At 42.1% G+C, this 22,994-nt stretch overlaps 1 protein-coding gene across 2 annotated transcripts in view; it reads left to right on the top strand.

Moving 5' to 3' along the window:
- The window catches only part of AMOT (angiomotin), a 57,749-nt gene that overhangs the window by 15,004 nt on the left and 19,751 nt on the right, over positions 1-22,994 (top strand). The window contains exons 3-8 of one of the 2 annotated variants that reach the window (XM_080909647.1): positions 259-407; positions 2,508-3,441; positions 9,697-10,153; positions 13,898-14,042; positions 14,343-14,435; positions 17,769-17,914. In XM_080909647.1, the coding sequence (XP_080765773.1) occupies positions 2,570-3,441; positions 9,697-10,153; positions 13,898-14,042; positions 14,343-14,435; positions 17,769-17,914 (1,713 nt within the window). In that variant the 5' untranslated portion in view covers positions 259-407; positions 2,508-2,569. The remainder of the gene's footprint in view (positions 1-258; positions 408-2,507; positions 3,442-9,696; positions 10,154-13,897; positions 14,043-14,342; positions 14,436-17,768; positions 17,915-22,994) is intronic. The other variant, XM_080909648.1, reaches the window with a different exon arrangement.

The following is a 22,994-nucleotide window of genomic DNA, read 5'->3' as shown; positions in this document are numbered from 1 at the left end:
ACATGAACACAGCCACACTTTCTAGGGTCACCCTTTCTGTCTCTTGGGAACTGGTATGGCCTCCTGCATACACCTGATGAGCAGTGAGGTTTGCTTACTGCCTTAGTGTAGGTAGCCTTTGCCACTCATTTAAAAAGCCAAGCGAACCCGGGACAATACTTTCCCTTGGATGGAGTAGTTTGGTTAACTGCTGGCTCTTGGTGGCAACTTAGAAACGACATTTTTATTTCTCCTCCCCACCCCTCCTGAACATTTCAGACTGACCAGTGGTTGGACTCTTGCCGGCGCTTACCCTGAACCTGAGTGTTAGGGGAGAGGGAATCTGCTGCTGCGGTTTCTGGAGCTGCTCATAAGCAAGAGTTCCCTATCCTGATCAAGGCTTTAAGCCTAAAAGAAAGCAGAAATAGGTACGAACCATTGATTTGTTATGTGTGTGTGTGTGTGTGTGTGTGTGTGTGTGTTTGTGCATGCCTGCTTCCGTAAGTGTGAATATTTGTGTGCCTGCGTGCACAGGCCCTATGTTTTTGTGTTGGCCCACAGGTCCACATGACTGGGTACTTAAGAGAATGTGCTGGATGGGTGGGTGTGACCTGGGAGGGGGTGGCATACCTTTGAAGGTATGGGGTCTGGGACAGGTCAGTGTCTGCATTCTCCTGCTTTTCAGGAGAAGGGTGGATGTGGTATTTGCTTTAACTAAAACATTCTTGTTTCCACCCCTTTTTTTTTTCTAGAAGAAAAGAATTTGATAGTCATCTGTTCAATTTCAGGCAACGGAAGAGGTTTTTATATTTGACTCTCGAGTTCCAAATCTAAAATCCCAGAGTGTCACTGGAGTGGAGAGTCTGGAGTGGAGAGTGAAGTTGTGGGTTAAGTTAGTTAAACTTTTGGTGCTTAGTTTCTACTTCTTAAAAGAATATGGATAAGGTTTAAAGAGAGAGAGAAAGAAAGCTTCTAGGGCTGTGAATGTTGCTCAGAAGGAGCACGTTTGCCTAGCATGCCTAAGACCCCGAGTTCCATTTCTAACCTTACAAAACAAACCCACCCATAAGATAATTACTTATCTGAATTTAAGAAGAAAAAAAAACCAAAACCAAAATCATTCTTTTGCAAGGGTAACTGTTGGGTCAGATTACCCTACAGAACAGTTGGAAGGCAACTTGTGATAACCATCAAAGTAAGAAAAGCCAGAGGCAGAGTGGCCATCTGCTGCGCACCTTCTGCCTGCCCTGAAGCACAAAAGTGAGTTGCAGAGAGTTTGGAGGTGGCGTAATATCACAGAGATAAAGACCACCTGGTAGGCAGAGTCTATAGAGTTTTCCTTTGGAAACCTAAGACTCAGTAGGTCGACTTTCCCAGTGACTTTGTGTGCAGTGTGTGCATTCACACTGAGTTACTCCAGATTTGTACAATGAAAAGTTCACTGTTTGACATTAACATGTAGTTAATGTTATGTAGACATTAACTGTAGTACTTAACATGAATGATTTTTTTTTTTTCAAAAGTGTCCTTGGATGCCTGATAAATTGAGTGCGATGGGGCAGTGCATGTGCCTTTCCATTCCCTTTCTTAGATGAGAAAATAGAAGTGATGGGAAGAATAGTAGTGGGTATGGCTTCCCTGTGTACCATAGTCTGCCTGGGACTTGAATCTTAATCTGAGCCTCTATTATGTGTTTTAGAAGATCCAGTGCAGTTCTTTAGAACATGATGGTAGTTAGTCAGGGGCGTGGTCATCATACTTGTTTCTGAAACATCGACGACTTTGATATTTTTCAGTTTCTAAATGTTGTCAGAGAAATATGTCAAATCAACTTGTCCTGCCCAGCAGCAGCAGCAAGCTTAGTATCTGTCCTTTGATGGCCTAAAGAGACCAGTGTCAGTAACATTTTTTCAATGCCACTTTCTTAAATCATGGAGCATCCAAAATGAATACTAAAATGTTATTTTTAAGATTATATTTTGGAGTTATAGGCAATCTGAGAAAAACTAACACCAGGGCAGAGCTCCTTTATGCCTGGTGCCAGCCAAGCTCTCTTTACCCACTGTTTATTTATGTTACTCTTTTGTCTTTTATTTTTCTGGTCAAATGCTGAAACTGCACGGTAAATGCTGTTTAGCAGGGAAATTTGCCCACTTTTCTGTCTGCACCTCCACAGCCATAGGGCTTGTGTTTTTAAGTTAAACCGAGCACAGAGAGGTGAGCCTTGTGAGTGAGGGTCTTAGAGAAAACGACCCCCTCTGATCACCCTACTTGACTGCTCCTTGTTTGCCTACTCATTTTTGAAATTAAGTTAGGATTAATCAAAGTAAAAGAGAAAACAGTTTCTGGGCTAAATCTTCCTCAAGATATCAGTGGTAGAGACATAATCATGGAATTGTTGATTAATACAGTCCTCTGTTTTATTTCTGTAATAGATTCCACACCATCAAAAACACACGTTTTCTTCCCCCTTAGAGGCCTGATTTATACATCAGCTAGATCTTAAGCTTCCTGTTTCCCCTTCCCAGGTCAAGGGCAGCCCAAGTGCCCAATTTCTCTCTCTCTTCATAAAGCACCGCCAGCTATAGAGATGAGAAGTTCTGACGATCAGCCAAGCGGAGGAACTACGGTATTGCAACGCCTGCTTCAAGAGCAGCTTCGCTATGGCAATCCCAGTGAGAATCGTAGTCTGCTTGCCATACACCAGCAAGCCACAGGGAATAGTTCCCCATTCTCCACTGGCAGTGGGAACCCAGGCCCTCAGAATGACGTCTTGAGTTCCCAGGATCACCATCAGCAGCTTGTGGCACACCCTGCTCGCCAAGAACCCCAGGGTCAGGAAATCCAGACAGAAAACGGTGTCATGGAGAAGCAGCTGTCCCCTCGAATGCAGAATAATGAAGAACTCCCAACCTATGAAGAAGCCAAGGTCCAGTCCCAGTACTTCAGGGGCCAGCAGCATGCCAGTGTTGGGGCCGCTTTCTATGTCACAGGAGTCACTAACCAGAAGATGAGAACCGAGGGACGCCCATCAGTTCAGCGACTCACTCCTGGGAAGATGCACCAAGATGAAGGCCTTAGAGATCTTAAACAAGGGCATGTTCGATCCTTGAGTGAAAGACTGATGCAGATGTCATTGGCTACCAGTGGAGTTAAAGCCCACCCACCTGTTACCAGTGCTCCTCTCTCCCCACCACAAGCCAATGACCTCTACAAGAATCCCACAAGTTCCAGTGAATTCTACAAGGCCCAAGGGCCACCTCCAAGCCAACATAGTCTGAAGGGCATGGAACACCGAGGCCCCCCACCAGAATATCCGTTCAAGGGCGTGCCATCCCAGTCCGTAATGTGCAAGTCCCAAGAGCCAGGGCACTTCTATAGTGAGCATCGGCTGAACCAGACAGGGAGAACAGAGGGGCAGCTAATGAGGTATCAGCACCCCCCTGAGTATGGGGCAGCCAGGTAAGAGCCCCCTTTCTGTCATTTCCTGGCCTCGTCCCCCATCAGCCTTTTCTGCTGTCTGCTGGGAATCTCAAGGGAAGGAATGGGCAGGTGTTCGACACAACAAATTGCCTAGTGGCTGAAGAGAAAAGCAATGCTTTATTTTCTTACCGACTTACTCTCTTACCTCTTAGGCCTGTGGAAAAGGGGATCAATGTTTGTCATCTGAGTTCTTAAAGCCTTCCTTGAGAAGCAGAAGTAAACCCTCTCGGCCTTGACTGAGTTTGCAGTATCCTATCTCTGCTATGGTTCACAAATCACGTTTGTTTGTGTTTACCAATCTGTTTCCTTGCTGTCTGCACTTTCTCAGAGAATTATTGGGATCCTTTGTGATACTAAACAGTCCGGGAGATACAGTTGTTGGTGGAAGAGCAATAGACATATGTAGGTTCAGAATGTTTCTTGCCTTAAACTTCACATCTAACTTCCAGACATGTCTCATCTGCTTCTTGGCTTCTCTTCATGTTTTGTAACCATCTAGGTTAAATTCACTTTATCACTGTAGAAGTTCCTCTGGATGCTCAAATGGAACGCCACTTTCATTTCTGTCTCCTGTCTTTCATTCTTCCTAAGTACTTATTAGTCAGTCAGCACCCATTGTCCTTGGCCCACAAGATCCTGTCGTTCTTTATATTATTTGTATTTTTACCATTCAGACATGGTGCAGGAGAAAGGGTTAAGCTACAACAGAAATGGCAACAGTTATGCATGGTATCCTGACCTCTTCCCGGGGGTAGATAATGATGGATGTCCAGAAGGGTTGCAGCCCCAGGTGGCTCAAAAGTCCCAGGCAGTGATATCACTGTTGCCTTCCTCGTTGCCTCTGGTGTCCACTCCTTCAATTGGGAAAGAACCTCCTGGCTAGCAGGTGGTGACTCAGGAGATAAGGCACTTGGGGCGGGGTAGGGTGGAGGTAAAAGAAGTTACCTAGAGTTTCCTGGTATTTCTTTTTCTCCCCAGGTCCTGATTTTATTATTATTATTTTTTTATCCAGAGGCAATTCATTTTAAGCTCCTCCCCTTGCCTTACCAGTTTAGGACTTTTTTTTTTTTTTTTTTTTTTTTTGTTGCTCCTTAACTCAGGGTGATTTCTTAACCCTTTGCAAGGTCCTCCAAAGCTTTCGGAAGACAGAAGCCTCACCTTTGATACTTTTCTCAGACCAGTAACTGGGATCAGGACAGGCTCATTCAGCTTTCAACTAGTGCAAGAACCCCTTCCCATCTGCCCAGTGGAATGGAAGATCCAGGGAGGGCCCACAGTCCCCTTTGACTACATAGCTTAGTAAAAATCCATTCAATCTAGGAAAATGTCAAGGAAGCCCAGGGCTTTTTTTTTTTTTTTTTTTTTTTTTTTTGGCTTTTCCCATCAGTATGGAAGCAACAGAGACACTGCCTTCCCTCCATTCTGGCCTGTAGATGGGCCAACGTCTGATCTGTTGCCTTGTGGTAGAGTCTGTTGGCTATGGAGTGGAGCTGAAGCCAAAGCCCCCTGCTCAGCACATGGCCCGCCTTCCCAGGAAAGCTATTTCAGAGTTCATTCACCAGCATTGTTTGGGATCTGAAATGACTCCCACAGTGTTTGAAGCTAGATGGAAAAGCTCTTTGATCTGCCTAAATAAATAAGGAGACAAAGAGGGTTTTTTTCCTTCCCATACTGATTAAAAAACCAAAGAAATTAAGCTGCACATATTTTATAGGAAGATAGGTATATTTTCTCCTTCCTGTTTCTGTACCTTGAAACTACAAAGCCCAGGCTGACTTGCCTTTGTTGTTGTTGTTTGTCTTGTTTGTTTGTTTTTGGGTTTGGCCATGGTGCTAGGCATCTAATCCAGGGCCTCCAGCATGCTAAGCAAAGGCCCTACCTTTGAACTCCTCCCACTGCCCTTGGGAAGTATTCTGACACAGAAATATATGCCTATAGTTGATTCTCTATGGGACAGAAACAGTGTAATTGATATTCTAAACAATTAAAATTGTCAAGCTAGAGCTGTTACATGTGAACTTTGGGTGTATATCAGACAAACTGTGTCTCTGTGTGTTTGCATGCACGGGGTCTGGCCGGGGAGTGGCACTTATTGGCAGATCTTTGGCAAAAGGAGGCAGTCCAACAGACACATTTTCCTCCTTAATGTTCTATATGGCTTGTAAATATCTTCCCAAGTAACTGTAGCTTACAGAAAAATAGATTAGATAGATACATAGATAGATAGATAGATAGATAGATAGATAGATAGATAGATAGACAGACAGACAGATTGATGAGTCTACATTGAAATTCGGAACCCACAAATGTCAGATCAGGATGAAAAGTAAGTTTTGTTTTGTTTGTTTGTTTTGTTTTAACAAAATGTTGTTAAAAGAAAATGTCATTTTCATTTGCCTTTGGAGAGTCAATGAAATGTTGATTTGCTGTGAAAATGAACAAAATGTTATAAACAATCCTTTGATTACTTTATCCCCATGCCCTCCTCCCTACTTAAAAAACAATCTAAATAAATAGCATAAATACTTAGAACTCCAGATGGGAAACAAGGCCAAACCATTTGAAAAAAAAAAATAATGTCTAAATCTTTGCCTTTTTAAGTGCTTGAACCTCTTTTGCATCCTAGGTTTAGACACTGATCAAGTGCTTGTAAAAATTAAATTATTTCTGTTTATAAAGCAGCTACCCCCCTTTTCAATTGTTGAAATCATGCCCAGTTCTGAGGTTTCTTGAAATGCTCTTTGAGAAGAATCTCAGGGTGACCTAAATCCGTAGTTCAGAACAGAGCTCCTTGTGCAACTGGAATGGTCCGGAATTATTCCCAAGCTGTTCCACGATCCACATTCACTGTCACAGAGCCTGGGAGAGGGACCATTTCAGTGGTGAGAGGTTGGCCAGAAGCTGTTGGTGGCACGTGTTCTGTTGAGAGTGTATGTTGGGGAGGGGAGGGGGAGCTTACATGTGTGTGGGTTTGTACTCAGGTTGGCAAGTGTGTGTGTGTGTGTGTGTGTGTGTGTGTGTGTGTGTGTGTGTGCGTGTGCGCGCGCGCGCGCGCGCGCTCGCGCAAGTGTGTGTGTGCGCACACGGGCGCGACAGTGTGCATGTTTGAATGTGTGCATGTTCGTCCTTGTTTGTCTTTATAAGTTCTCTTTCAGAATGTGCCCTCCAAAAATGCTGCTTTTTGGAGGAGTGGTCTCCAGCATAGACAGATGGGTCCTCTGTTTGATAGAGAACTGGTAGCCCAGGAGTCTTAGAGTTGGGGAGAACAGGCAGGGAGACAGATCAGATTGTCCATGGGATCATGTGATTCTATTGTCTCCTGGTGGTGGCTTGTTGTTCCCAGTGAGCTATGTCAGTGGGGAGTGTTTCCAGCTGCTGTGGGGTAGGAGAACCTGTAGAATGCTCTCCTCTGAGTCCCTGTCTGCCCCTTTATTGCCATCATTACTCTTCCTTTTATTATTTTACTCTTCAGTGTGTTTTTGTTCTCCCTGACATGTTGCCATAGTTTTCCCCAACCTGCCTCTTTTTCCCAGAACCCCCTGTTCTCAGAGGGAAGCTCATTCCAGTGTTAACCTTGCCCTGCTTTTTGATGGTGGGCAGATCCTGGAGCCCAGATGGAGCAGAGGGTTTCTACTCCCTCCCCACCCTCAACTACCCAAGCCTTAACTTGTTTGCAAATCTGCCGGTGAAGGGACTGAAGGTTTTTTCAACACCACTGTGTTCTGCTTCCTTTTGTAGCCTGGGGTGTCAAGGGCTAGCTGTTTTGTTTTTGCTTATCTTTATCCTGGGCTTATCTGACCCTAGAGACCTTCCGGAAACCTTGCAATATCTTTCTCTAGACCCCTGAGAAGCTGTGCTCTGTCCAGGCCTTGACAGGCCATTCAACCCTCAGGGAGGAGGGAGACAGATGCCTCCCTGATTGAGAGAAAGGGCCCTTTTTGCTTGATAAGTTTTTAGGGGAGCTATTGGGAGGAAGCCGAGTTTTTAATTGTATGTTCAGTTTGAAACTGTACTTGGTCTTTCAGAGAGATATGTCTTTCAGGCAATAGGTTTCCAGATCCCAAGGACAGGGGCAAAATAGAGTGGAGTGATTTCTTTCCTCTTAAAATTTGAAAGCAGGATTGGAAAATATGAAATTTAAGACCCTCTTTCTGCCCAAGAGATGCACTGCCCCCCCCCCCCCCGCAATCCCAGGACATTCTAACTCTATATTGAAAGTTAATTAAAACAGACCTTGTTAAGAGAACACATAGTTGTTTTTGACCTGTATGGAAATTGAAGGTCCACAGAATAGAAAATGGGAACCCCCTTTACCAAGTAAGTACATAAGCTGATCCCTGGATTTAGAACGACTGAATGTGTTTAGCTCTTGGAAAGAAAAGTTATGTATGGCACCAACTTGCTAGTGTAGTCACGTCTTCCAGTAGCTTATCCGTCTTCTATAAGTAAGTTGTTGGCATGGTTTCTTCAATATTAAACAGTTATTTCCAGTGACATACGTATAAAGTTGGACAAATGTGTGTATGCTAGAGCCACATAAGGGACTTCAGGACAGTCCCTAGTGTCTAAAACATGTTTGAATGCTTTTCTGAGTATCAAGGTCATTGGATGTGTCTGTGAGTCAATATTTGCAATGATTTGGTTGCTGTAAACGGTCTGTATAGGGAGGAGCAGTTAGGGATGCTGGAGACTGGAGTGTATGATAGAGAAATATGTTAGAGTCTCTGGATTAGTGGTGAAAAGTTAATTGCTCCTGTTCATTTGTCCTACTTCTATCAAGAATTTTATGCAAATTATCACAAAGATTAACATGTTATTCCATCTCAAAGATACTAACAAGGCCACCGCATCTCACTGGTAGATAATAAGCCATAATTCTTATAGAGTCAAAACATGTGAAGGACCCAGTATTTTATCAGTTCACTTGCAACCCTGCTTCTCTAGAACTCACTATGTAGACCAGGTTGCTCTTGAACACAAAGTTCTGCTTACCTCTGCTTTTTCCTGAGTGTTGGTACTAAAGGCGTGTGCCACCATGCCCAAAAGATAGAGTAATTACAAAAATTATTCTATATGTATGGGTTACTGGCTTGCATGTTTGTCTGTGCTATACATACATGCCCAATGCCCACCAGAACACACCAAAGGATCTCATAGAACACGGCTATTCTGTCGGTTGGGAGCACTCCAGCTTCTATATTAAGTAACTAAACAAGGTTGTCCAGCTAGTGAACAGTGACAAGTCCTAAAAGTTCCTTTATTGGGTTTTTAGAGATTTCTTCTGTCTAGTAATCAGGTCCCAAAAATCAGTGTGCCGAAGTTTTCTTTCTCAAACATTCTGTAAGGTTGGGGATTTATCCGGCCCTGCTCAGAAATTAGTGGAGCCAGAAGATAAGAGTGGGATCCCACCACTGACTTGCCTGAATCAATTCTCCTCAATCTCTGTCTCTCAGTCTCCTTCTGTTCATTTCCTTCGGGGTGGGACTCAGGGCCTTACACACTTTAGGCCTGTGTTCTCACCCTGTATGTCATCCTAATCCTCAGCACCACCCCCCCCCCATCTTTGTTTCACTCTGTTGAATAAAATAATTTCTTTAAAGTTTTTCTAATTTCTAAATGTTGTGATTCAGTATATCAAGTATTATGATGGTGTTGCCTGTGTCCCCAAGCCTTCATATTGTCACTTCAAATGTATTAAATTAGTAACTGAAATGAACAATAATTATTTGATTTCTTTAAATTCAAAAATCGTCTTCTTATCTTTAAATAGTTCTTGGTTGTAGGAATTCTCCAAGGTGGTCACAGGTGGGAAGATGAAAGGCAGAATGACTGTTTGAAATAAGCCAGCAAACATTTTTTTTTTCAAATGTGAGTCTTTGCATGTGATAGGTTGCATACGTAAAGTTTTTTCAGCCAGGTTCAGTTTTCCGTCAACCACATGAGCATTACTTTGTACCAAAGGAATTTTAAACGAGTGAGCAATGAATGTGGAGATAGTCATCTTAAGATTCTCCTACTTACCTCAGAAGTTATCTGGTTTCATATCCCAGAGGAGCATAGCTAGTGAGCAGTAGCAGTTGGACAGACTCTCAAAATGTTTCGGTAAGAAGGAACTCTAGAGGTCGTGGATGGGGAACGAACTCAGCCTGCTTCTCACTTTACCTGTATTGGGGGGGATAGCTCCACGTGCCTTGGGGCTGAATTTCATCAGAGCTTGCATTTTGTGTTTTTCAGGGCAACACAGGACATCGCGTCGCTGTCTTTGTCAGCCAGGAACTCTCAGCCTCACAGCCCGAGTTCTTCCTTGACAGCTGGGGCTTCCAGCTTGCCTTTGCTGCAGTCTCCACCGTCTGCTAGATTGCCTTCTGGGCCACACGCCTTGGTCTCGAACCAAGGAGACCACTCCGGTCACCTGCCAAGGCATCAGCAGCATCTTCTTTCAAATCAGAGTCATCAGGGGGACCACTACCGGCACTCCCAACCCACCCTGACTCCAGCGCAGCAGCAGCAGCCAGAAGCCTACGCAGCTATGCCTCGGGCTCAGCAGGCTGCTTCTTATCAGCCCATGCCAGCTGACCCTTTTGCTATCGTCTCTAGAGCCCAGCAGATGGTTGAGATCCTCTCTGATGAGAATCGCAACTTGCGGCAGGAGTTGGATGGATGCTACGAGAAGGTGGCAAGACTGCAGAAGGTACGGCTCGCCCCGAGGGTCAGTTCTTCTCTTTGAATCTTTCTAGTGGGACTTGTTATATGACTGGAGAAAAGCTTTTATCTGTGTGGGTAGATCTTTGAGATTCTTCTCCCGACGTTGGTCAAACTTTAGAACAAACTCTTTGTCTAGGATAAGTAAGTTTTTTTTTTCTTCTTTTTATCATCATTCATTAGTTATATGAAACAGTGGGCTTCATGGTGAAATTTTTATAGGAATTTTAAATGAGTGATCAGTATATTATCATGCACCATCATGTATACTCCCTATGCTTTTTCTTTGTACCCCCCTTTTTAAAGAGGAGTATCCTTTTACATTTTTACTAAGAGTTCCGAGACTCTGCAACCCTAGAAAACTGAAAACTTAGTTGATTATTTTTTTTTCCAAAAAGTCCTCACAAAGAATATTAGTAAGGCCTGTGTTCATGGAAAAACCTGACAGCATTTAAAGGCCTTTTGTCTTGATTATGGTTTCCCCATATGATTTTTGCTTCAAAAATATAAAGCCATAGTACATGGTTACTAGAAAAACCCCACCAGCTGAGATTCTGTATGGTTTATGAAAAGGCTGACAGTGCTTTTCCTTGTGGGAGTTCTTTTCTTAATTCTTCTTCTCCTCTCTGCTTTTGCTTTGGTCTTTGACCACAGATCAGTCCCACATCTGCTCTCTTTCTCTGGGGTGTGTGTGTGTGTGTGTGTGTGTGTGTGTGTGTGTGTGTGTGTGTGTTTTGAGGGGGCTTAGCATCACAGCTGGATGACAGGTGACAGCCATAGGCAGAGGAAATTTGGGGGAAAAAAGGTGTCCCCCAGTTCCTGTTCTTTCCTGTTTGCCCCACCCCCACTGTCTGCTGCAGCTGGGCCTTTAGCTTCTAAGCACCCCCCAAGGCCCAAACCCTCAGTTACTTGCCTCGGTGGCTCTTAGGGAGTTATGCCTATAACAGTTTCTTTGTAGCATTTGTCCATGTGGGAGTTCATGTGGCATGAAACTGTTCTAGGAAGGTGATACTGATGGAGGGATGGTTGCTTTGCAGGATGCTGAGAATTCACTGATACCAGATCTTTTACTTAAAGGAAAGGAGGGCTTTTTTTTTTCATATTAAAGTGACTTTTTTATATAGTGAAAAAGATTCCCCCCTTTCTCACTTTCCTCAGATCTGTTTGGTGGCTCTCAGGATGGATTGAGAACTATTCCTTTGTGTTGATTTTATGGTTTGGATTGAAAACTGTTCCTTTGTTTTGATTTTATGGTTTCTGTCTTCTTAGTTTGACAATACCCCTCGCTCACAGCTGTCCATGGATTTTGTTCATTGACTAGAAACCCCATTAGGCTGAGTAGACCTCCTTTAGCTTTTAATTTGCCTTTGGCCTGGCCTTGTCTTGGACACAATTACCACATGCCTGAGCTCAGATTTTTCTTGCCAAAGGATCCCTGATGACAGACTCAGGGAGCTGGGTTGGGAGAGTAGTGCAGGTAGCAAATGGGGATTTTGCTGTTTGTCTCTGATGCAGAAATGCACCAGAAAAATACAACCATCATTATTAGTTGGAGTGTCAGCAGAAGCACACAGGGTAAGCCAAGACTGAGGTAGAGACAGGTAGGAGAGTAGAAATTCAAAGAAGGGGAAATAAGATTCATACCAGATGGTAGACCTACGGAAAAAGAAAGAAAGAAGTACACGCACGGTAGGCTCCTGAGAACAGAAAGTAGAATGAGCAAGTCTGGAACCCCATGGGCATTCTCCCTCTCCTACCTCTTCTAACACACACACCCAGCCAATTGATCTGCCCTTCTAGAACGGCTTCCTCACACAGCTTTTGCTAAGAGGACAGTGTCTCCACAAGGGGACAGGAATGGTTAGCACCAGGTCCTTTACAAGCAGGCTGTGCACACTTATGTGTGGCCTTCAGGGCTGTCCGTAAGAAGCCTCATTTTCTCTTGGTCACTTCTTTCACACAAACACCATCCCGCCTTGCTCTGGCCTTTTTTTCTCTCCCCTCCAGCAGTTGAATGTCACATGAAAGCTCCCTCAGGCACAGGCCCTGTGAATCTTGTCTCTAAATGCCATTCACCAGTTTTCACCTTCTGTGCTGCTATCTTGGTGCCATGTGCAAGGAGAAAAAAAAATCCACTCAAGTCTGCTCTTTTCAGTGGTGTAAGCCTCATTTGTTTGCAGGCAGTCCTGTCTCCAGCAGGATTCTGAAGATGGGGGCAGCTGGAATTGGAGTTGATTGAAATTCTCCCTCCCCTCCCCCACCCTCAACTGGGGCGCCTGTTTGTTTCACCCCCTCCCCTTAAAGCACCAGGAGCTTTGTTCAGAAAGAGGGGAAAACTGAGAAGAAATGCAGAGTGGTTGGAGTAGTCAGACTTCATTTGAAAATTGCTTAATAGGCCACTGGGTTTATTTGTCTTATACAAATTATATGCAAATAATCTCTGGTTGTTACACATGCACTGGAGCTGTACTGATCGCAAGGCTTTAGTGTCTGATTTCTTGTTTTCTTCCTGTTCTGTCTAATTTTGGACAAGAATCTTTGATTTTTTCCCCCTTCTCGTTTTTATAAGATTTGCAGAGAGGTGTCATTAAAACAACCCAAATCCTGAATTTCAGTTAGAAATCTGTACTAGTTTCCCACTGATTATGGTGACTATGGGATAAAGTCCAAATGCCTGACATTTAAATCCATTTTATGACCTGACTTCAGTCCATCTTCACAGTCACATCCCTAGCTTCCTTGTGGCTACCACACAGTGTCCAGCCAGATTAGACTCCTGGTCGTTCTGGGAATGCGTTTGTTTCCTCAGAATAGAATACCGTTCCACTCACCTCTGCCCATAGAAATCCAATCCAGCTTTCAGGATCCGACTCCTGATGCCATCTCTCCCTCAAATTAGTTTCCTCCCCTGCCCCAACCAGGGATATCTTCACTCCTTCTTTCAGCTTTATATTGTTATGCCTTTTTTCTTAAAGCTGTAGTGTGTCCTAAATTCTCTGACTTGATTATATAGAAAGTTCCATGAAAGCAAGGTTAATATGGAGGTTCTCACTCCAGTTTGCACACCTCACGGTTTCATCAGATCGTCTTAACTACTTGACCCTTGATTAATTAGTTGTGAAAGTGAATTGAATTATACTGCAGGAGACTGACAATTTGGGATTTTAAGGCTTATATTTGCTGTTGATCTGTAACTTGGGATAGGTAATGTAACTATTCTCTATGCTAAAATGGGACAAGTTGCATTGCCTAGGCAGATGTCAGGACAAACTGAGATGAGTGCTTCCAAATATAGTTATTGCTATATCATATACAATGTTATTAATATTTTCAAAATCAGAAAATAATTTAGAAATTAATATTATGTATGAAGTCTATTTTATCAAGGTGCCTCCCATGAAGGCAGAAATTACACTGCCCAACCTCCACTCCACCCCAACACAGATAGATGCAGTCACACACAAAGAGAGAGTGTATCTGTGTGTGTGTGTCTGAGAGAGAGAGAGAGAGAGAGAGAGAGAGAGAGAGAGAGAGAGAGAGAGAGAGAGAGAGAGAGAGTTGCTTTTATCCTCAGAAAATCCCATGAAGCACTTGAGTCATTTACTGAGTTTACTTACAATCAACCTGAAAGAAGGTGCCACTGAACACTGAAGTGTCACTTGTATGGTTCTAAACTGTCATTTCCATCCAAGTCCTAGTAACAATGCCATCTTTCTTTCTTTTTTATGTTAAGGTGGAGACAGAAATCCAACGAGTCTCAGAGGCATATGAGAACCTGGTGAAGTCATCTTCCAAAAGAGAGGCTCTGGAGAAAGCCATGAGGAACAAGCTGGAGGGTGAGATTAGAAGGATGCATGACTTCAACAGAGACCTGAGAGGTGAGTGACAAGTGAAACTTCACTTTCTAGTTCCCTTGTCTGTCTGTTTTTGAGACAAGGTCTCTTTCCATAATTGAGGCTGGCTTAGAACTTAACAACATAGTGTGTGCCAGCCTTGTATTCCACAATTCCCCTGCTTTACCCTCCCAGGCAGTCAGGATAAATACATGTGCCCTTCCATCTGGCTTTTGCTTTAGAGTAACTCTTGTATTACTTTAAGATTCACACTTGAAAATTCAGGACTGTGTCACCCATCCCTGTTTGTCAGAAATGTGCATTAATCCTCTTCACATTCCCCAGACCGTCTAGAGACTGCCAACAAGCAGCTGGCAGAAAAGGAGTACGAGGGGTCCGAGGACACCAGGAAGACCATCTCTCAGCTGTTTGCCAAACGTAAGTCTGCAAACTCCCAGCAGGGATGAATGTGTGCATAGTAGTAACAGGTCTGAAAATGTTGCAGGTACAGATGGAGGCATCGTTTATGGAAATGTTGCCTGGCTCTTCTCTTTAGCCTTCTAGAACAACCAGGAGACAATGAATATTCTTTTTCTGTTCGTGCATGAGAGGCCATGAAGGCTTCTGCTACAACTCAAGTCACATCAAAGAGGTGTTCTCCGTACTAACTCAGAGAAAACCCATTAGAATTCCTGCCCTTGTCAGGGCTAGCTGAATACTGTAATAGTGTCCTCAATAATGCTGAAGGGATTATTATTGTAGGCCATTGCATATGCTGAATATGGTAGATGAACATAGAGGACAATGATTAATATTTGAAATCCCCAGCCTATACCATGGGTTAACCTATTAAACACGTATTGCTGTGTTGTGTTATTACCCAGTGGCAGATGGTAGGATTGTCAAAGTAAGAAGAGCCTTGGCTATGACCTGAACTCATGGTTCTGATTACAGAGTTGGAGGGTCTGGGGCTGGACAGAGCTTGCTTTCCTCATAATAGTGTTTCCTTTGTCTGGAAATACTCCTAGGATTGTAACAATGAATTAATCCTCTTCTTTATCGAGTCCCTAATGGACTCCACCCACCTAGACAATGCCTAATTCTTTCCAATTGCTATAATAAACAGCAATAAAAACTTCATAGTAGATGAAGTCCACTGGGAGAATGAATTGGGCTGAGAACAGATGAACTGTCCTTGTTTCTACAGATGCCTAAGTTTAGTTCTCCTCCTACCCCTAGCCTCCCTCAGTGCAAGTCCTACTGAAGTTGGGGACTTGTTACTCTCTTCTATTTTTGCTGGGTCTCCCAATGACCCTTTCATGTCATTCTGTGCAGTTTCCAGTTAGCTTTTACAAGGCTGTTTGATCTTCATTTACAATATTCCCTTGCCTGCCTGGGTTGCTCTGTTGTACTCTGGCTTCAGAACAGTTTTTCTTCCTCTTGGCCCTGAGCCTCCTGTTCCTTTGTCAGTAGTCTTAAGAGCAAGGAATGTTGTTTTTCTGGTGTCATCAGAACCTAGGGTAAATTGTGAAGTTGCTTTTGTGGTGTCACTGTTACCCCGGAAGCTAGTTCAGTGGCAGGAAGACAGTGGCAGCCTCCCAGAATAAAACAAAACATATGGATTCTTGCCCTGGGTCTTCTAGTTTGTAGTCTTCAGTGTGAAGAAATGATATTCCAGGTACTCTCAGGATTCTGCCATGGGTTTTTAAAATTCGGTGAGTTACTCACCGAAATTATATTAACAGCAGGGTGAAATACTGTCAGTGGTTCTAAAACTAGGTGGACAAGAAAGTATGCCTTTTTGACTCCTTTATTTATTTCTTGTGCCCTTGGGCATCCAAAGGGCCCTGGAAGATGGGAATTGTAACCGGAAGAAAAAAGGCTCTTTTGAAAAACATTCCCTGGGAATCTACTCCAGCAACCCCAGAGAGACAGAAGCAGTTCAAGCCAAAAGGCAGTTGGGTACAATAGAAAAACTTTAGCTGAGTATGGAATCCACCCCTCATTTTCCAGGAGCTCTTGCAAGTTAGTCATGCTCGCTCCCCAAGTCCTGTTTCCTTGTATGCAAAATAGAGAAGTGAAGAATAATACCTTATATCCTTGTTCTGAGTATTAAGCCAGCACAATGTCTGATGTGTAATGAGTGTTCAGCAAGTGTTCATTTCTTTCCAAGGTATCTCTATTTAGATAGGAATATGTGGGGAACAAGGCCAAACTGGCATCGTGAAGATAAAGATGTCCAAGGTCTTCAAAGGAAGACCACCTCCACTTCCAAGCCTAAACTCTAGAACAGTATAATGTTACCTGTGATTTCATTATAGAGTTTTTTATCCCTTCATAGGATGTTCATCTTTCTATTTACATAACTCTCCTGTTCTTCCATGTCATTTACTTTTTCTTATTAAAGATGTAAGCATATTGTTCATAAGTGTTTAGGATCTGATCATTCCAACTAAAGTCCTTGACTTTCTGAGTGTGGTTTTGATATAGAAAAAAAGCTATTTTTTTTTGTCTCTTAGTTAAAAATATTTTGATTATTGTTGTTGAGTAGCAGGAATTATAGTGGCTAAGAACTGCACTAAATAGGTGTTTGAATAACACTTGTCCTGCATTGTTGGTCTAAGGGCAATTCTTCCTAATATGGCATAAAAGCATGGGTTAAGTTAAATGGTATCTAGCCCTAAGATTAAGATTGCAGCTTTAGTGAGTCTGTGTTTCTGGACTATGGTCCTTACAAATGTGGCTCAGTCCCACTCTTGTTTACTGTACTAGGATCAGAGGGACCTAGAGTCAGGGTATTTTGTTTTCTCTAGACTGGAACATGTTAAAACGAACATTATTCCTTCTCCAGACTGGTTAGTGTCCAAAATATTCCAATAAGTTAGGTTCTGGGTAAAGCTGCCCCTCAGGGCATGTCTTGTTGAGAAGAACAGAATGCTCTGGGGTATTTCACAATGGTCACGTTCCCCCCTGACCTTGCTGCAATTACGGGAGGAGCTTTTTTTCTGGTCTCCTGGACGAATCTGGATGAACACCTGGTGGCAAAACTTCCAAAAATGTGGGTGTTCCAGTATGAGTGCCTCTCCCAGGAATTAGCTCTCACGTTTATGCATACTGAGCCACCAGCAATTAATCAATTATATCGTTCAGGGTTTCCTGACCAGCTTCAGGTTTCCATGGTCCCGGCTCACAGAACTCTAATTTGGTAAATTGTGGTCCCCTGTACACGGCTCCCGCTTTGAGGGCAGACACTCCTCTAGTGAACTTCACTTCTGAGGCCTCTCTATAGATCTCTCCTCAAATGTTTTTTTTTTCAACTCAGCCTTTTAATCCTCTGATAATATGGAGTCTCAGTTTTTAAATTCCCTTCATGCTGTATCAGAAACCAGAAGCTCTATTACTCTATTTTAAAAGAAAACAATCCATTGACTTAACTGCTTTTTGTGTTAAAGTAGGGAAGGGCAAGGCAGGGCAGAAGCTAGAATCAAGGCCCCATTTAAATGGAACATCATAGATTCTTGGCTCAAAGCTGTGATAATTTTTTAACTACCCTTGCGTAGTTGAGATAAACGCCATTTCATTTTGCTACATCATTTCCTGGTACACACTTTGCTACAGATTTTGGTTGTTCAGTTTTACCTGAACAGAGATAAGGGATTGATTTTGATTCTATCTCTGTTTCAGTGTCTCTTTCTCCTGTTCATTTCTAATATATTTTATTTATCCTGCTTGACAAAAACTCTTTTTTTTGTGGTTTCCATTTCCACACAGATAAAGAAAACCAGCGGGAGAAGGAAAAGCTAGAAGCTGAGCTTGCTACTGCCCGTTCTACCAACGAAGACCAAAGGCGACACATTGAAATCCGAGACCAGGCATTGAGCAATGCCCAGGCGAAGGTGGTGAAGCTGGAAGAAGAGGTAGGTGTCCTCAGGCAGCATATTAGCCTGAGAGGAAATGCTGGGGTATTCATAGTGCTGGGTTTTTCATCCCTTTGAATATGCAGCTTATACAATATTCCAACAGAGACAGATTTTGGTTGTATCTATGAAAATATACATACACACTAATATACACACTCCAGAATATGAAATCATTACAGTCAAAGGAGGCAATTTCCATTCCCCTATTCATTTAATAAACAGTTTCCTTACCATAAGTTCTCCCTAGTATCTTAGCCATGCCTGAAGCCTATTCTTACTAAGCTTTAAACATTTACTTTCAAAGGACTATACAATGATTCCAGATATTTTAAAGTACTCCAAATCATTTTGCAATTAGAATGGTCCTTCCCATACTTGATAAAAAATCAAGCCTGGCCCTTGTCCTAAGTCAGAAATGCATTTTGACAGCCACATCTTTTGCTATTGAATTTGACAATACTGGTTGGAGATTGAAGCAGTCTTCAGAGGTCTGAGACAAAAATAAGACCAAGGGAGAGTTTATAGTTTATTTCAGGAGAATGCATTGGTTAAGATCTTTGTTGTGGCTTCGAGACCAGTTTTAAAGAATGTTATTATGTGGTATGGTTGAATTTGTCAGCTCTTTGTCTGAGTGGATGGAGCCATCCCTTGACAAACACAAGGGCCTCTGAACTATTAATAATATGATTTAAATATGTATCTGATTAGTATCCATGCTCTATTGCGACACTAAACTGTCTTACTATGAAAAAGAAGGAACTTAGCTGGTATACTGTTCATTAATTAATCCTGGATGTTGCTTGTGATTGTACTAGAGTAAAATTAGCTCTTAGATGTTTAGAATGTTTGGGAATGAGTATATTCCACCAAAGATGTAATGATGAAGTGTAAATTGGCTAAAAAATTTTAAAACCTTGTTAAATTCTATTTTAAGAGATATAATATCTTTCATGGATCCTGTACTAAGAAACCACTTGGGCTACATAGAAAATTCAAGGCCAGCCCAAGTTGCATAATGAACACGTTTTTGGCAACAATAGTAATAGCCTTCATTATTGAAAGCTTTATGACCCTAACATAAAATAAGATTGTAGATTTCAGGACTAAATGACATGTAGCTATTGTAAGAGAAATGTCTTCCCTGTCTCCATTACATGTCTACTTTTGGGCCCTCACTAAGAATGGCCCTGATTTCTGGAGATTCCAGACTTACAGATTTCCTCTGCTGTTCTTTTTGAGCCTTTAAAGACTGGTTGGAGTTTGGTTGTAAGTTAACAGTTTCCTATGAGATAATAGCATATAATCCTTGATATCCTTTAGCCTGAGTTAACCAAGTGCTAATGTCAAGTTGTAGAGAATCAACATAATACTTCTTCAGTACTCTCTCTTAAAATTATACTGTTATTTCATGATGTGATTGAATGTCCCAAGAGCCCTTGTTTATTCAGGATTAAAACTTCTCAACATAGAGAATATTAGGACTTCCCAACTCTGTAACAATTTGATATGGGATCTTTAATGTGGTTCTGTCACCAAATCAGTGACGATTTCTATCTTATGGGTGGTTTCTGTGCTGAGCATGGTGGTACATGCCTTTAATTCCAGTAGTTGAGAGTCAGATCTGTGAGTCCAAGGCCAGCTCAGTCTACATATTAAGTTCCAGAACAGACAGATTTACAAAGTGAGAACCTGCCTCATAAAACAGAGTGAGGGAGTGGAAGGTAGAGATCAATTAATGAATAGATAAGAGTTTTTTATGCTTGGTGGAAATGGATCAAGGAAGGCCATGCTGCAAAGCAAAGGAATACACGGGAAGACCTGCCAGTGTCTTGTGTAAATCCACATTGTGCAGTTCATGTCTGGCTTTATCAATTTTTTCTTATTGATCAGAACTTTAGAGTTTTTCCTGGGGAGGGAGGAGTTTTCTTAACTTATTGAGTGAGTCAGATTTGTAAGAGCTTTTTTGAAGCATGCCTTTTGTGAGGTGAATATTTTTCTCAGGTTTTGGAAGTGCAGAGTCACCCAGGTAACTTTATTGCATCAAGATGGCAGGGATTTAACTGTATTGATTCAAGACCCTTGAGTTCTTTTATACCTTCACCTCTTGGAAGCCCTCACATGGGTGCATTCTTTAGCCATTCATTCATTTCATTTTTCTAATCTATTGAGCCTCCTGTGGGTCTCAGCAGTCACCCTTGTAAGCATTCCCCAGAAGGGCCACCTCAGTCAAGAACTGTTTTCTTCAAGTCATAACTTGCAATCTTTCCCAAGTTAATGCAGATTCCTTTATGAACCATGGTCTCATGACACCCACAGAGATATTTTGCTAGGGTGGGGATGAATAGATTCATTTTTATGACCAGTCACTGTGATACAGACCTTAAAATCAGCCTATATCCTATGTAGCAGAGAGCCAAAGGAGGTAAATGATGCATTCCTAACCCCCCTTTTTCCCTTACCTTTTGGGACACATGGGTCTTATTGAAACTGACATTGATTCAACAAGTCAAAAGAGCTCTGTGTCCTAAAGCAACCACAGCATTCTCACATTCACAGTGTTTCCTCCCTTCCCCTCAAAGTTAACCTCACTGGGGAGTTTCCATGGATGTCTGGCATATCTTCTCACAAAATTCAAGTCAGCCTAGGCTTCTGGCTGGCTGCTACATTAGGAGAATACAGAGTTGAAGCAGTGGCTTGAATAATTGTTCTGGGGATGGTGGGAAAAATAGACTTGGCAAAACCAGAATGGGAAGATGCTGAGGGCAAGCTACTTCTGGAGCACAGTGTGTAGGAAGCAGGAGGTGAGAGGACTGGCTGGAAGAGCCAGTGAGCCATATTTGGGGCTGAGATGAACACTAAACAGATTGAAGTAGAAGCTAAAGTATTCATCTGTTATTCTTGATGAAATCCTCATGTAGCTCTCAAAGTCCTGTTGCCACCTCAGCCACTTCTCCCAATTCACCTACCTTCTTTTATTTCATTTCTTCCTGCATTCTTCTTAAGGGCTAACATTTGCCAAATCTTTCTATGCCCTTTACTACTAACTAGATTTACTGGGCTTTTTCTTTGTTTTGTTCTCAAAGATGATTCTTGCTTCTACTAGGTAATACACCACTTTTCTCCTTCCCAGGTATAGAGGAAGATATCTGAATAAACACTTAAATGTTTAATACTCTCCAATCATTTTGAGCCAGTTGGACTCTGTTGGTGTAGCTTAAGCTTAGTCAATAGCTAGAACGTGTTCTAAGATTGAGTAGGAAGTCTAAGAGTGGGAATCATTAAGTTTAATTATGAAGTTTAAGCTTGTACAATAGAGTGGTGTTATAAGTTATAAGAATTCTGAGAATATGAAATATGTGTGCACTTAAAGGGGGAATAAGATGGGGTACATATGCACTCAGATATTTCCTGAGATGTTTTACTGATGAACTATCAATTCACCTGAAAAAGATTTCATCAAAAAATGACATTTCCCATGCCCATAACAATGTGATTTTCTTGTGGTGATTGTTGGTTGTTTTAGCCAACGTGTTTAGAAAAAAGAAATTATGTCCGAACACCAAATATGGATGAGGCCACCTCCCTTAGTTTGCTCTTTTCATTCTTTTTTTTTTTTTTATCACTATGGCTTTTTAAATTTCCAAGATTCTTATAAATTTCTTTATTCCCAAGGCAGCAAGTTTTCAGAGGTGGTGTTTTATTCTTTTAAGTCTTTTAATATCTACCAGTGGACTATAACCTTTTGGCACTGGGCAGAGGCAGCTTGCTAATACCAGGCTAGTGTTACCGAATTGCTTCAGTGTGAATCCTGACATAGAGCAGCGTCCCTGGATAAAACTGAATCAGATCAAACCAAAATGACTGAAAGCTCATTGGGCAACATAAAACTCCCATACAAAGGAGTAGAACAGGGAAAATATACTGTAGATATGACATTTTAGAAGGGACTATGTTTATACATTATAAGGCAAGAGACTAAGCAGATAGAATGCACGCACACTGATAGTCTGCACCAGCTTCAGTGTCCTTGAGAAGATGTGTGCCTGTATATGTCAGGATTCATTCCTTCTACCTAGACATCTCTATTTACTCTGATTTGTATCTTTACAAACAGTGGTTGATGTGGCTCAGTGGTAGGGCACTTGCCTAGGATGCACATGACCTAGTTAAACAAGAAAAGAACAACAAGAGAAATATTTTATATCCTCTAGGAAACTTTCAAGTATTAGCATCTTTCCACAGATGAGAGTATTAAAGTACAAAAAGATTAGGTAGGATAGTTAGAAAGAAACCTCAGGAAAACACACACACACACACACACACACACACACACACAAACTAGCCCTGTTACTTGTCATCCTGTAAATAAATGGGAAACCTTATGGATTAAGGAACTTCCTTGTAAAGGTTTGAGAGAAACAGTTAGCTTAAGGTGCTTTAAAACTAATTTTGTATATAGCTATCTTAAAAAAAAAAAGTCAGTTTGAAAGACACCCACAGTTGTTGGAAGGAGGGAAGAGATGCCATCACATGGTATTCGTTGGTAGGGATCAGATTCTCCTGAGTCAGAAGAGGTTATGGGATCTGCCAAATTCTTGGGAATGGGTTCAAATTCTTACAGAAGTGCAGTGGAAAGATGATTGACTTAGGTCAAGAGGATTTGCTCTGTTCTCTATCAGATTACTTTCCTACTGTTTCTCCCATTTCTTATGATTTTTAAAGATTCCTTTTGTGTGTCTGTGCATTTCTGTGTCGGGGTGGGGGAAAGGGAGAGAGAAAGGGAGTGCCTCAGTTTTCAAAGTGCAGGGATGACATACCTTCACCATGATACTGGACTAAGATTAAGATCCCCCTTTGAAAATATATCCTGAATAAGAATGATTTGATACCCTTATCGTGACTTGGCCAAGCAAAGTAAATATTTAAGAACTATTGATGGAGAGACAAAAACGGAAGTTATCATAGACAGAACCTCTGGGATACAGTCATTTCTGGATGGGGTGATGTGACAATGACTCAAAGATGAAGGCAAAGGCAAATAATGGGTTACAGAGACAAATTGAGAGAACGCAGCCTA

This window comes from Micromys minutus (assembly GCF_963924665.1).
Source record: "Micromys minutus genome assembly, chromosome: X".
Taxonomy (NCBI): domain Eukaryota; kingdom Metazoa; phylum Chordata; class Mammalia; order Rodentia; family Muridae; genus Micromys; species Micromys minutus.
The sequence above is the reverse complement of the archived record's forward strand: the minus strand, read 5'-3'. Positions and strand labels throughout refer to the sequence as shown.